General features: G+C 50.1%; 1 protein-coding gene across 3 annotated transcripts; it reads left to right on the top strand.

The window, feature by feature from the left end:
* Positions 1 to 3,214: 3,214 nt before the first annotated feature.
* YRDC (yrdC N6-threonylcarbamoyltransferase domain containing) lies at positions 3,215 to 9,845 on the top strand. 3 transcript variants are annotated; one of them, XM_089773425.1, is made up of 7 exons: positions 3,246 to 3,411; positions 4,016 to 4,054; positions 5,095 to 5,290; positions 6,001 to 6,115; positions 7,780 to 7,899; positions 8,379 to 8,521; positions 9,275 to 9,845. In XM_089773425.1, exons 1-7 carry the CDS (start codon positions 3,246 to 3,248, stop codon positions 9,342 to 9,344), a joined length of 849 nt encoding a protein of 282 aa, XP_089629551.1. In that variant the 3' UTR covers positions 9,345 to 9,845. The 3 variants fall into 3 exon arrangements, with proteins under 3 accessions (XP_089629552.1, XP_089629551.1, XP_075764654.2); XM_089773426.1 differs by lacking the exon at positions 4,016 to 4,054 and having other exon boundaries at positions 3,215 to 3,252; XM_075908539.2 differs by lacking the exon at positions 4,016 to 4,054.
* Positions 9,846 to 13,023: the final 3,178 nt, after the last annotated feature.

The raw sequence follows: 13,023 nt of genomic DNA, 5'->3' as shown, positions 1-13,023 counted from the left end.
CCGCGCATGCGCTGTGGTAAAGGCCCCACGAAATGGTCATCTGCCCCTGCTGCCACCCCCATCCCACCCCTGCAAGGCTGATGTCCTGACCCTGGTCAGCCTCTTTGGATGTTTATGTTGGTTCCCCTGGATCATTTCACTTAATGACAGCTGAGTCTGGGGACCAAGCTGGCTGGACAGTAAACCCCAAAGGCTGCTCCTTAGGCCGCACTGAGTTTGTAATTAATTAGTGGACCTTAAGGCCAGCCAGGACCATTAGAGCATCAAATCTGACCCTTGCATATCCCAACCATCCTGTATCTAACAGCAGCTAAGTTTTGATTCAGGCACCCACTAGAAAGGTATCTAGTCTTCACTACAAGACATCAAGAAATGAAGAATCAATCATTTGCTTTAGTGGTTTGTTCCAATGGTGAATCATCCTCACTGTGAAATATTTGTGCCTTATTTCTAAGATGAATTTGTCTAGTTTCACCTTTCAGACACGGGGTTTTGCTCTGCCTTTCTCTGCGCCATTAAATACCCCTTTAATACCTAATGGCTGTGTCTAGACTGCACCCCTTTTGCGGAAAAGGGATGCAGATTAGACACCTCGCAATTGCAAATGAAGCGGGGATTTAAATCTCCCCTGCTTCATTTGCATTAACACGGCTGCCACTTTTTTCCGGCTCGGGGCTTTGCCGGCAAAAGCACCAGTCTAGACGGGGATCTTTCAGAAAATAAAGCCTTTTCCGAAAGATCCCTTATTCCTCTTAAAATCAGAAATAAGGGATCTTTTGGAAAATAAAGCCTTTTCCGAAAGATCCCTTATACCTCTTAAAATCAGGAATAAGGGATCTTTTGGAAAATAAAGCCTTTTCCGAAAGATCCCCGTCTAGACTGGCGCTTTTTGCCGGCAAAGCCCCGAGCCGGAAAAAAGCAGCAGCCATGTTCATGCAAATGAAGCGGGGAAGATTTAAATCCCCGCTTCATTTGCAATTGCGCTGTGTCTAATCTGCATCCCTTTTCCGCAAAAGGGGTGCAGTCTAGACACAACCTACATGGTCTCTCCAGAAAGGCCCTTAGACACTTGAATGATGTCACCTCTCAGCCTTTCCTTGAAGAAGCTAATCACGGCGAGGTGTTTTTCTTCAGCCCTCAAAACATTTGGCGCTTTGCTGCTCCATCTCTAATTTTTCAACAGCTTTTTAAAATGTGCCCCCTGAAGTAGGCTGCAGTCTCCAATCTCAGTGTCACGGATGCGGTGTCACCTCCTGGCCCTGCTCACTCCTCTGCTCATGTGTCTAATGATGGCTGTAGCCGTATTCACCACAGCATCGCCCTGTGAGCTCTGTTGAGCAGCTTGCCTGGCAGGATCCTTCTCGGAATCTCCGCTTGCCTGGGTACAGTTCCCCATTCCGGGGGTGTGGCCTGTCTGAGCACAGAACACCAGGTCTGTCAGCATTACACATGCTTTGGGGCTAGGGCTAGGATGTTGCATTTATCTCTGGGAAACCTGTTTTGTTTGCATGGGTCCAGCTTCCCAAGGGAACCCTCGATGTCACTGCCCTGGCCTCAGCATTATTTACCTCTCTGCTCTTTTTTTTTTGTGACACCCACACATGTTACCAGAAGGCTTCCAGTTCACTGATAATTATTTAAATAATTTGGGTATGGCTAGACTACATCTGATTGTCGGAAAAAGCTACGCAAAATGTGCTCTGCCCTTTGCATAGTTTTTTCCGATACTTTTGTCAGAAGAGGCTTTTCTGACATTTGAGCTGCCCGTCTACACTGGGCCAAATGTTGGGAAAAAAACCCCTCTTTTGAAAGCCCTCTACTTCCTCATAGAATGAGGAATACAGGGACTTCCAAAAGAGCGCGTTTGCTCTTCCAAAAAAAAAAAAAAAAAAAAAGCGTGTTCCCTAGACACGGTTTTTTTCAGGATACCTCTGGTATCCCAAAAAACCCCCACAGCCTAGCTGTACCCTTAGTTCTTGAGAGCCTCTTCAGAGCCCTAGTACCAAGTACCCGCTCCGTATAGGTGCATCGATCTCTCAAGAGTGTAAAGTGTCTGGCCAGGGCGCTCTTTCAGTTGATGTGCTGGGCAGAGTTCTTGGTTTGAAGCAGGAGTTCAGAAGTTCAGGCAGGTAAACTCTAAGGTGGTGGCACTGCATTGCCTACCCTGACGGACGAGTAGGACCCCTGGGGCAATGAAAGAACTCCTCTGAGGAACTTTTTAAAAGCTGAGGGACACCTGAAATAAGTAAACTTCATGAGTTTCTTCTTCATGAATGTTATTGCCATAAAGGACCAGGGTCATTGTAAATTCAGCATCAGTCAGTGCTTTATTTGTGAAGTTCCTAGAGTTGAGGGAGGGAGAAGAAGAAGTAGAAAATCATATATAGAGGGCAGTTTATGTCGTCTGTAGTGCACAGAGGAGGATACTTGGTGTCTGGACTCCTGAGTGTTATTTCCTGCTGTGTGGGGACGAAATGGCGTTAACAATAAGAACATAGATCTGAGGATCACAAGAGCTGGACTCTGCTCTCAGCTCTTACCATTGACTTGCACTGTGACCTGTACCTCTCTGTGCTGCAGTTTCCCAATCTGTAACATGAGGGAAATGGCACCGAGCAGAAGGAGGCACCTGTTCCTTACTTGGAGGCAGGGATATATGGCTTGTCCAAGGGGTCACGCACCAACTCAGTGATATAGCTACAAATAGAACCCCAGTGTCCTGGCTCCCAGCTCCAGCCCCCTCTAACCACTAGTCCTCACTCCCCTCCCAGAGCCAGGGATGGACCCCCGGTGTCCTGACTCCCACCCCCTCTAATGACCAGTACCCACTCCCCTCCCAGAGTCATGGATGGAACCCCGGTGTCCTGGCTCCCATCTCCAGCCCCCTTTAACCACTAGTCATCACTCCCCTCCCAGAGTCATGGATGGAACCCCGGTGTCCTGGCTCCCATCTCCAGCCCCCTTTAACCACTAGTCATCACTCCCCTCCCAGAGTCATGGATGGAACCCCGGTGTCCTGGCTCCCATCTCCAGCCCCCTTTAGCCACTAGTCATCTCTCCCCTCCCAGAGTCATGGATGGAACCCCGGTGTCCTGGCTCCCAGCCCCCTCTAACCACTAGTCCCCACTCCCCTCCCAAACCCAGGGACGGACCCAGGCGGGGGAGACGCCTGTCTCTTTAAGAAGGGGCGTGACCGGAATGACGCCATCGCGGCTCTTCCTTGCGGAAGCGGAAGTTGCCGTTCCATGCTGGGTGCGCTCGGATCCGCGCTGGCTGGCTGCGCCCGAGCCGCGGAGGGGACCCTGGGGGGCGCGGGGCCGGGATGGGCCGGGGGGGCGCGGGGCCTTCGCCGGCCGCTCCCGCTCCCCCTCCCCGGGCCGGGGCCTAGCGCGGCGCAGCGCGTCCCGCAGGGTGAGCCGGGCCGGGCCGGGCGCTGGGGGGGGCCGCGGCGGGATGGGGGCGCTGGCGGAGCGGTCAGCGGAGCCCCCCCCGGAGAGCGGCCCGGGGGCTCCGCGCTACAGCAGCCAGTTCCCAGCTGCGCTCACCCCCCTGCGGCAGAGCAGCCCGGCTCCTGCCTACGCTCTGTCTGCCCCCCCCCCCCCCAAAACCGCCTTTGGGCCTCAACCCGGGGAGCGTTCGGAAAATGCCCCGTTTCAGCGACCAAAAAACCCAACAACGTGCAGCCCTTCGTGAGAGGGGAGGGGCGGCTCAGTGGCTTGAGCATTGGCCTGCTAAACCCAGGGGTGTGAGCTCAATCCTTGAGGAGGCCATGTCGGGATTTGGGGCGAAAATTTGTCAGGGATGGTACTTGGTCCTGCTGTGAAGGCAGGGGGCTGGACTGGATGACTTTCAAGGTCCCTTCCAGTTCTAGGAGATAGGCATCTCCATTAATTTATTTACTCTCCCCCCTGTTTGTTGTCAGCAAGGAGCCAGCGTATTCGGACACTGTGGTTAGTTTTGCCCAATAGAATTGATGTCTGTCAGTCTCCATTAATTTATTTACTCTCCCCCCCAGTTTATTGTCAGCAGAGAGCCAGCGTATTCGGACACTGTGGTTAGTTTTGCCTAATAGAATTGATGTCTGTCAATCTCCATTAATTTATTTACTCTCCCCCCCAGTTTATTGTCAGCAAGGAGCCAGCGTATTCGGACACTGTGGTTAGTTTTGCCCAATAGAATTGATGTCTGTCAGTCTCCATTAATTTATTTACTCTCCCCCCCAGTTTATTGTCAGCAGAGAGCCAGCGTATTCGGACACTGTGGTTAGTTTTGCCTAATAGAATTGATGTCTGTCAGTATCCCGCAATGCCTGCCTTGCTGGCTCTGCTCCCTGTGTTGATCTCTGCAGGCTTGCACCCCTCCCCCTTTCAAAGCTCACCTATCTGTGTGAGGGGCTCCAAAGAATAAATCATTAGATCAGTCTTTCTTAAACTTTTTGAGGCCACGGAAGAGCACACAATGATATTTTGTCATGTAGAACACCTGTGAAAATGTTCTTAAAAAAAGTTGTTGTCAGACCAAAAAAGACAAAAACAAAGAAGAGGTCGTGGCACACCTGTGAGTTGTTCATGGAACGCCAGTGTTCCACGGAACGTAGTTTAAGAAACGCTGCATTAGATTGCTCCTGTTCTGCCTTGTGCTAGCAAGACCGCTGCTGCAGAGGGAAGAGAGAGGCTGCTTGCAGCTTTGACAGAGCTACTAATGATGCTGCTTCCAGCAGCTGAGGAGACTGGGAGAGTTCAGAGGAAATCCCCAAGATGCTCGGTGATCAGTTCTGCCTTCGCCCAATACTGCACTGTGGGGTACACAACCCAGAGTGCATTGCTCACACCATCGATGATGGTCACCCCAAAATGGACATGATCTGTCATCAGAAGGAGCAAGTGTGAAAACCTGTTGATTTTTGTTTTGTAGACATTTGGGTGTTGACATAAGCATTGTCAACAAAACCTCTTAGTGTAGACATACCCTGAGACAGCCAGCGCCATGTGGGCAGCACTGGGGCTGGCTTAGGGATGGCACAAGGTGACAGCTCAGGGAAGGAGCCATGTGTTCACTTTGTGATTTAAATGCTGCACTGTTGCTGTCCAACAGGCTGGCAGGAGATCCTAAATGCCACGGTGACCGTTCTGCAGGAAGGCGGCCTGGTAGCAGTTCCAACTGACACGGTCTATGGAATAGCATGTCTAGCCCAGAGCTCTCAAGCAATTAAAAATATCTATAATCTGAAAGGGCGAAATGGAGGTAAACCTCTGGCAATCTGTCTTGGAGATGTGGAGCATATTTACAGGTAGGCATGTACTGGGGCGCCAGACACTAACCTCTCAGTGAATGCTAGAGCCACTGTGGGGACCCAAGTAGGACCCAATGTTTTAAAAAACAGCATTTGGAAAACCATCAGACATGCTTTATGAAATCTCAGTGGAAAGTTGTTTTTAAGCAAGGCTTCCTTTGTAGCACTCGGGCACTTTCCAGGTAGCTACAGTCACCTTTGTTTTCAGTTTTTAATACTCAAAGTGGTATATAGTAAAAGCAAATCGGAATAGTTTGATGTCATGGTTCATACTGAGCAAAATGTGAGTAGCTTAAATCACAAAAGTAAATTGAATCTTCATTATTCAGTTTAATATCTAATGTGGCAACATGGGGGGGGGGAAGGGAAGATGTATTCACAATATAGATTTTAAGTTGTATCTTCTCTGAGCATCTAGAATCTGTGTCCAGCACAGCTTATGGTAGAGCAGGTACCTTGAAATGGGGATAGAGAGCCCAGGGAAGGGGGCCGGGGCTGCCCAAATTCTCACTGTGTGATGCTTTGGTATGGGAGAGCCAGCATCTCTTTGTTGCATTTTGCTACTTATCCTAACTGTGCAATAGCAAAAATGTAAAAGCTCAGAGGAGGGAGTTGCTGTACTCGGAGCGTGGAAGCCTGGCCAGTGATGGCTAGTCTTTTGTGACTGTATCTTATAGCAATTTTCAGTGCCTCAATGTGTTTTATAGATATTGTCATGTCAGTGTACCAGAGGAGCTGCTACAGGACCTACTCCCAGGACCTGTGACCCTAGTATTGCAGCGTTCTGAAGGACTCAATAAAGACCTGAACCCTTTAACATCGGTAAGTCTTTGGGACATGTCAGATTGCAGAGATGTGTGTCAGGTCACAATCTTCTCCTGTCCTTCCTGCTCGCATTCGTTGTGTTCACTGCATTCAGCGCTGACTGATGTTGTCTTGAGGCTAGTTCCTGCCCTGTCAATAATGAACATGTACCAGGATCGGGTTACCTGTAGGTGTCCTTGTCACCTGTCTGAATATGATACAGGTTGTAGTTTTTGATGTGCTGGGTGCTTGCCTCAGACAGCTTATGAAGCTGGGAGAGAGACCTATTCTTCCTGTTCTGTGGTCCAAACTGGATACTCTGAGCCATATGCTGAAATAGAATTCTAGATTCTAGAGTCAGATCTCCTTTTTTTTTTTTTTTTTTTTTAAAGGATTTAGAATTTAACTAAGATAATAGTTCATGTCTTAGTGAGAACCCCGTGAAAAAAATTTCTAGCACTTGAGTCTCAATGTCAATACCAATATTTGTAATAAAACATTGGAAGCAGCAGCTAAGAAATGCCCTGAGTAGGGCCACAGGCTGTTCAAGGTTCAGACCTTAGTTCCTTCTCTGATAGTCTGAAAATCAGAAGTTGAACTTCAAAGCAATATCAAGGCACATGTGCCCCAGAAAGGTTTGAAATGGTAGGTGGTATGTCCCTCTTCTTTACCCAGGTCTCAGGGAAGAGGCCGGCAGGGGGTTTGCTGCAGTCTCTGTGGCAATGTCTACACTCGCAGCTTCTTACGCAAGAACATCTTGCGCAAGGGTTCTTGTGCAAGAAAACGTCCACATTGCCATGTGCGCGCTGTGCTTTTGCGCAAGAGCTCGCATGGCAGTGTGGACGCTCTATTGCGCAAGAAAGCTCCGATGGCAATTTTAGCCATAGGGCTTTCTCGTGCAAGAAATCCCTGCCGAGTGTCCACACTGCCCTCTTGTGCAAGAGCGCCTGTGCAAGAGGGCTTACACCTGTTAAAAAAGAGCGCAGCTCTTGTGCAAGGAGCCCTCTCTTACCACGCCGTACTGTAAATTTCCTTGCACAAGAGCAGGCAGGCAGTGTAGACGCTCTGTGGATTCTTGCGCAAGAACGGCCATACTTGCGCAATTAGCCGCGAGTATAGACATAGCCTGTGTGTGCTGCTCAGACCTCAACAGTAAGGTCTGTGCGGCACTGACCACAGGGAGGCAAGGATAGCGGGCCCAGTCCCCCCTTAGGTTGTAGAAACCCAGAAGCCACTGTGTCCCCTTCTAATCATGCCAGAGACATCAGCACAGTGGCCAGGGACTCAGCAGCCGCACAAAAAGTAACAAGCTGGGTTACCTCCCAGTGGTAGAGTCCCTGGTAGAGACCAGGCATTGCAGGCTGGCAGGAGACTGGAGGTTCCTGCAAGAAGGGGGAAGCTAGAGCCTGTGTGTATTTTCCACAGGTGGCTTATGGGGCTGAATGATACCTGTTACCCTTGAAAAGTCTGGGTTGTGCCGTGTGTCAGGGCATATCCAACCACAGCTGAAAATTGTGGCGAGATGGAATCACGTGGGCAAGATCTGGCCATCAGGCCACCAGTTGGTTAACAGGGCCCCATACAATGTAATGGGATACATGGTTGATCTGTAGCTCTAAGTGTTGTCTGTAAGTGCCTCCTCTCTGGCTGTTGTGTGTAAACGTACCTCTCTTCTCCTGTAGTTGGTTGGCGTTCGTATTCCTAATCACCCTTTCATTAGGGAGTTGGCACAGGCTTGCTCAGGACCACTGGCTTTAACGAGTGCTAACTTCAGTACGCAGGCGAGCACGCTGACTGTCACGGTAAGGCGGGTTTGGTCACCGGGGAGAGTTGCTGTTCTAGGATTCCCGATAGGAGGAGGGAGAAGCTGTTTGTACAGCAATCCCCAGGACCTTTCCACAGTGGCTGTGCTATTTCTGTAGCAGGGCCCCTTGGCTCTAGCCTACAATCCCTGCGGCTGGGCTGAGATACTCTCTAAAGATTGAGGATGGGGGGAGTTTAAAATGCAGACTGCTTAAATGCTTCCTGTGTATCTCATGTGATTGTGCAGCAGAAGGTCCTGACCCTGAGAGTCCTTAGAGGGTAATTTCAGCTCCTAAAATAGTGAAATTGTGTGTTCAAATGACGACATCTGCGGTGTGTTCAGCTCAGACGCACTGAGACAGTTGTCTTCTCGCCCTTTAGAGTCCTGCTGCGCGGCACCTGTGGCACTTTAGTTAAAAACTAAAACAAAAACCTTCAAGTCTGGTTGACTGAACCCAATTTTCCCGTCTTGTCTCAGGAATTCCGTGACCTTTGGCCTCAGTTATCCTTGGTCATTGATGGAGGTGTAATTGGAGATATCCAGAGTCCAGAGTGCCGTCTGGGGTCGACAGTGGTCGACTTGTCCGTATCTGGGAAATACACCATTATCCGGCCTGGCTGGTAAGCACACTTTGACCATAGTTGCAGCTTTCAGCTGCATGTTGCTTTACCTAAAGTGAAAGTAAAAAGACAGGGCTTGTTTTGCCTGTTTCCCTGCAGTGGTTATTAGGGATGTATGCGACTAATTAACTAGTCGACTATCCGGTAAGTAAAATCTTCCCCCCCCTTGCTCCCTCTATCACAAAGAGGCAGCAAAGGGGTGGAGGGTATGCTGGGGGGAGCCAGCTTAAAAGCTGGTTCCTCCTCCCGCCGTCCCCCCGAGTTCTAGCTCTGTGCATTTCAAAGTTGGAAGCATCCGCACGGAGCATTATGTCAGCGGGGCTCCATGGGGTGTTTCAGTCTTTGAGATGCACAGGAGCCCCTGCTGGGGCTCTTATACATTTCAAAGACAGAACGCCACACTAGTCCTTATCGACTAATTGATTAGTCGATGGGATTTCCATCGATTATTCAGTTAATCACAATTTAACATCCCTAGTGGTTATTGTATGATGTCAATGTGCAACATTCTCTAACTCCTAACTCACCTGCCCAAAGATGCTCAAATTCGACTGAGTTACTGGGTTCAGCAGGATATAATTTATAGTTCATAAGATGCCCCTTTTTCACACTGCTCAGCTGAAGGTGACTTTGTGCAGCTTGTTCTCAAATCCTCCCTTAACTGCAAAATACAAAACTAACCATGGAGCTAACTGAGCCCTGCAAAGGGAAACTCCTGTCTAGTCACTACTCCGTTTGCCTTTATTTCCACAGTGCACTGACACCGACAGTTGAAATCCTGGGGAAGAAATATGGCTTGACACCAGAACCTTCTTGTTCATGAATCCCAAACTCTGGAAGCTGTGCAGAGTCGGTAAAACTGGGCACTGTGTGCCTGTCTCTTCAGGAAGCCAGTGGCGATGGCCTTGTTTAATAAGGTCAATGGTTGTAACTGTCCTCACGTCTCATCCGGAGTCTTTTCATCATTTGTGTGTAATGGGTACTTGGTTTGCTATGCATGGGTAAGAAACGAACCAAGTACTTCTGACCTCCTGATGCAAGTGTAATATCCCTGATTACTGTACAAGGGATCATTTGCCTTGAGCAATGGGGTTTATTAGGTTTTGAAATAAGCAAACATCTCTTTGTGATATCTTGGCAATGTGATGCTTTGCTTTCCTTATTTAGCTGCCCTGCGGGCAAGGATCAGTTTAAAAGCCTGTTTATTCAGGGAACACGAACATGAAATCAATTTGTTCATGGGGAATATTTAGTAGTATTTAAAAACTGGTGACCAAACTGTTTTTAACACAGTTCTGTGTTATAAATGCTTACGTTTAAGGAGTTTTGGATCTCTGCAGTGCTGCTTTGTGTAAGTGGGGCTTTTGTACATACAGTTTATTTTTGAAGGTGATGGCTTCATCTTTCTAAGATTAATCACGGTACAGCCTACCATTACTTGCTAGTCAAACCCTTATTTCTACAACGATGACACTGCTAAACAAGAAAATAACGAATAGTCTTGTAGCACCTTAGACTAAGAAAAAGTGTAGATGGTATCATGAGCTTTTGGGAGCACAGCCCACTTCATACAGCAAGGCATGGAGGAGCTGGACTCTTATCACATCTTGAAAAATAGATTAAGAAGGGCTTAATAACCCAGGTGTTTTTGTGAGTGAGCCGAATGTTTTGCTTGTTCCACTCTTCCACTCACTGGAGCATGTTCTGGTACCATGTGTAGAACTTTGCACCTAGAGCCCTTTAAGATGTTTTGATTGGCAGGTCCTTAAAGTGGACAGAGGGACACAGTGCTGAGGAGGAATACAAAAGAATAGCGCACGTGTGGAGGGACAGAACTGCAAGGATGAGGGACAGAAGCCACACCAGGTAAGGCACTTAATAGGTAACAGGCAGAGGTTCTATGAGCACCAAGAGTTGAAATACAAAGATGAATGTGAGTACTTGGTATTAAAAAGTAGGGTGACCCATACTGCCCTATGTCCAATAGTGGATAGTTGGCGTGATGATTCATACTCAAGTGCGTTCAGTGGCAATCAGTAAAAACGGGTTCAAATTAATATGGAGTTCGCTGAGCCCCTGTTACAAAGAGAGACCCTCTAGCTGGATTCTTTTTATTTAATTAAGAGTTTAGGATTCAGAGGAGAGGTGTCACACAGACATGTCCATCTCTCTCATGGGGGAGGGGCAGACTGACTGAGCTGGCCCTCCATGCTTATCTGGGCCTACTTGCCTCTTCTGGGGCATGCAGGGTCACATACCCCCATCAGCTTTGTCAGGCTCCACGCCAGCATGTGGCGGGGAGCAGCCTTTCAGCCCTGTGCAGGAGAGAAGGGAGGGGAGCTGGACCATGTCTTTGCAGAACTCATGCCCCACACTTTCCCCGTGTTACAAGGTAGCTAACACCTCCAGGCTGCTGCTGGCTGCTATCAACCCAGCTGCCTCCTGTTCCTTGGCTACAGTGCAGGCACAAAGGGGTTAAACCCATTGGCCTTAACCAGGGCCCAGGGAATCTTGACTGCAGGGGCCTCAGCAAACCCAGCCAGAGAGGTGGCTCAGAAGGGGAGGGTGCCTAGGAGACGAAGCAGCTCTGCACTCGATGGCGGCAGGACCCAGGGTGGGTGGCAGATTTTGCAGGCCAGGGGAGGCTCTGCCCTGAGGCCCCCATCCTGCTGCTCACTCTGCTGCTGCGGCCCACAGCCAGGCTGCTCTGCTTCCTCAAAGTGGGCTGGGGCTGAGGGTAGGGTAGGCCAGTGGGTGGCTGGGACTTAGGGCAATTAGGGCCACTGGGTGCTCTGGAGCTGGGGCCTCCTGCCCAGTGCTCAGGCAGCTGGTGCTCCTGGAGATGTTGGCCAAGGCCAGCCAGTGGGCTGGGACTAAGGGCGGTGGGGGAGGAGCCGGGACCAGACCTTGGCCTCCCCGAACAGGCGGTTCATGTGCTGCCCACAGAGATGAGCGGGGGTGTTGGAGGGGAGTAAGTGAAGAGGATGCTAAGCCAACACTCAGGCCTGTTGTGGAGCCTGCAGGGTATGGGTACGAATGGACTGGAAATCACTTTCCACCATCATGCCAGAGCTTAGCTGAGGGGCAGAGAAGGTTCCCTGGGCCAGCGCTATGGAGGGCTCCGCTCCTGGCCAGCAACCCAGGCTGGAGCGTCTTGGGTTTTCTCAGGGCACTGGCCTAGCCAGGGGCAGCGAGGGAAGGAAAGGGCCTGAGGACCAGGCTGTTGGTGAGCTGAGCACTCCAACCTAGGGATGTAAGCGACTAGTTGACTGACTAGTTGCTTCCCTGCCCCTTGCTGCCTCTATCCCCTTGGCTGGAGTGCCAGTGCAGTCTCCCTGCTGCAGAGGGGGCGAGCCCCGAGCTGGTGGGGGCTGCAAGACGGTCTGTGGACCACACGTGGAGAACTACTGACCTGGAGAGATATGACAGATGTAATGCAAATGTCAGTGATTTCAATGGAGAAAAACAAGAGGCAGCAAGGGCGGAGAGCAGGAGCCTGTACTGGGGGGAACCAGCTTAAAAGCTGGTTTCCCCCCAGCACTATCTCCAATGGGAGGCAGGAGGGTAGCGGGGACCAGGCATGAGCCGGGAACCAGCTGTTTCTTGGCATGCACCCAGTCCCAGGATACTGAGCCTCTGCTTTTTAAATGTATTAAAAGCCAGGCGGCTCTTACTGCATTTAAAAGGCTGATGTGTGTGTGTGTGTGTGTGTGTGGGGGGGGGGGGGGGGAGGAGAGAATCCCTGCATATCAACTAATCGACTAGTTGATTAAACATCTCTACTCCAACTAGGGGCTGGTTCTCCACCAGGGGCTGGGTGCAGGATATGCCCTGTGGGGAGGATAGGGAGGAGGGAGAAAAGGCACAAAGCAAGGAGAGGACAAGCATGAAAAAGGCCAACACAAACCTGGCCCCTGCCTGCTCTGAGCTCAGAACTGGGGCAGGGCCTGGCTGGCACACACCAGCAGGGGAGCAGCCACCCGCCTTGTACACCCAGCCCCATGGTCAATCATTGGGGCCTGCGCTCACTGCTGGTGGCAAGTGGCTGATGTGCAAAGAAAGCTCCAGCTCCCAGCAGGGCTTGCCAGGATGGAGACAATTTGCCAGTTTAAGAAAAAGTTGATACACCTGCAGGAAGGCTTAGATATGGGACTGTCCCTCTAAAAACAGGACATTGGGTCACAATGTAGATACGACTGATCTAGTAGGTATAGAAATGTGATGGATGGTAATCCATGGGACATGGTAAGAACAGGGTACAATGTGCACACAAACAGGAGGTTGTTGAAGAAAGAGATTCAAACAGAAAATTGTAAATTAATCCAACTCTGCCATCGAAGCTCTATTCCAAGAGAGTCCATGCTTGAGTAATAGGCGTCTAGCAGTGCGAACCCGTGAGTGGCCCTTTGAGCAGACTGGTACTAGCGGCTACAAAAATAAAAACCAATAAGGGGGCTCCAGCTCCCCCTCTTGACTGGCTACATGTCACCTCTGGATGGGCT

The sequence above is a fragment of the Pelodiscus sinensis genome, chromosome 26 (assembly GCF_052426305.1).
Source record: "Pelodiscus sinensis isolate ZL-2025 chromosome 26, ASM5242630v1, whole genome shotgun sequence".
Classification (NCBI taxonomy): domain Eukaryota; kingdom Metazoa; phylum Chordata; order Testudines; family Trionychidae; genus Pelodiscus; species Pelodiscus sinensis.
Note: the sequence above shows the minus strand (reverse complement) of the source record. Positions and strands in the feature narration are given on the sequence as shown.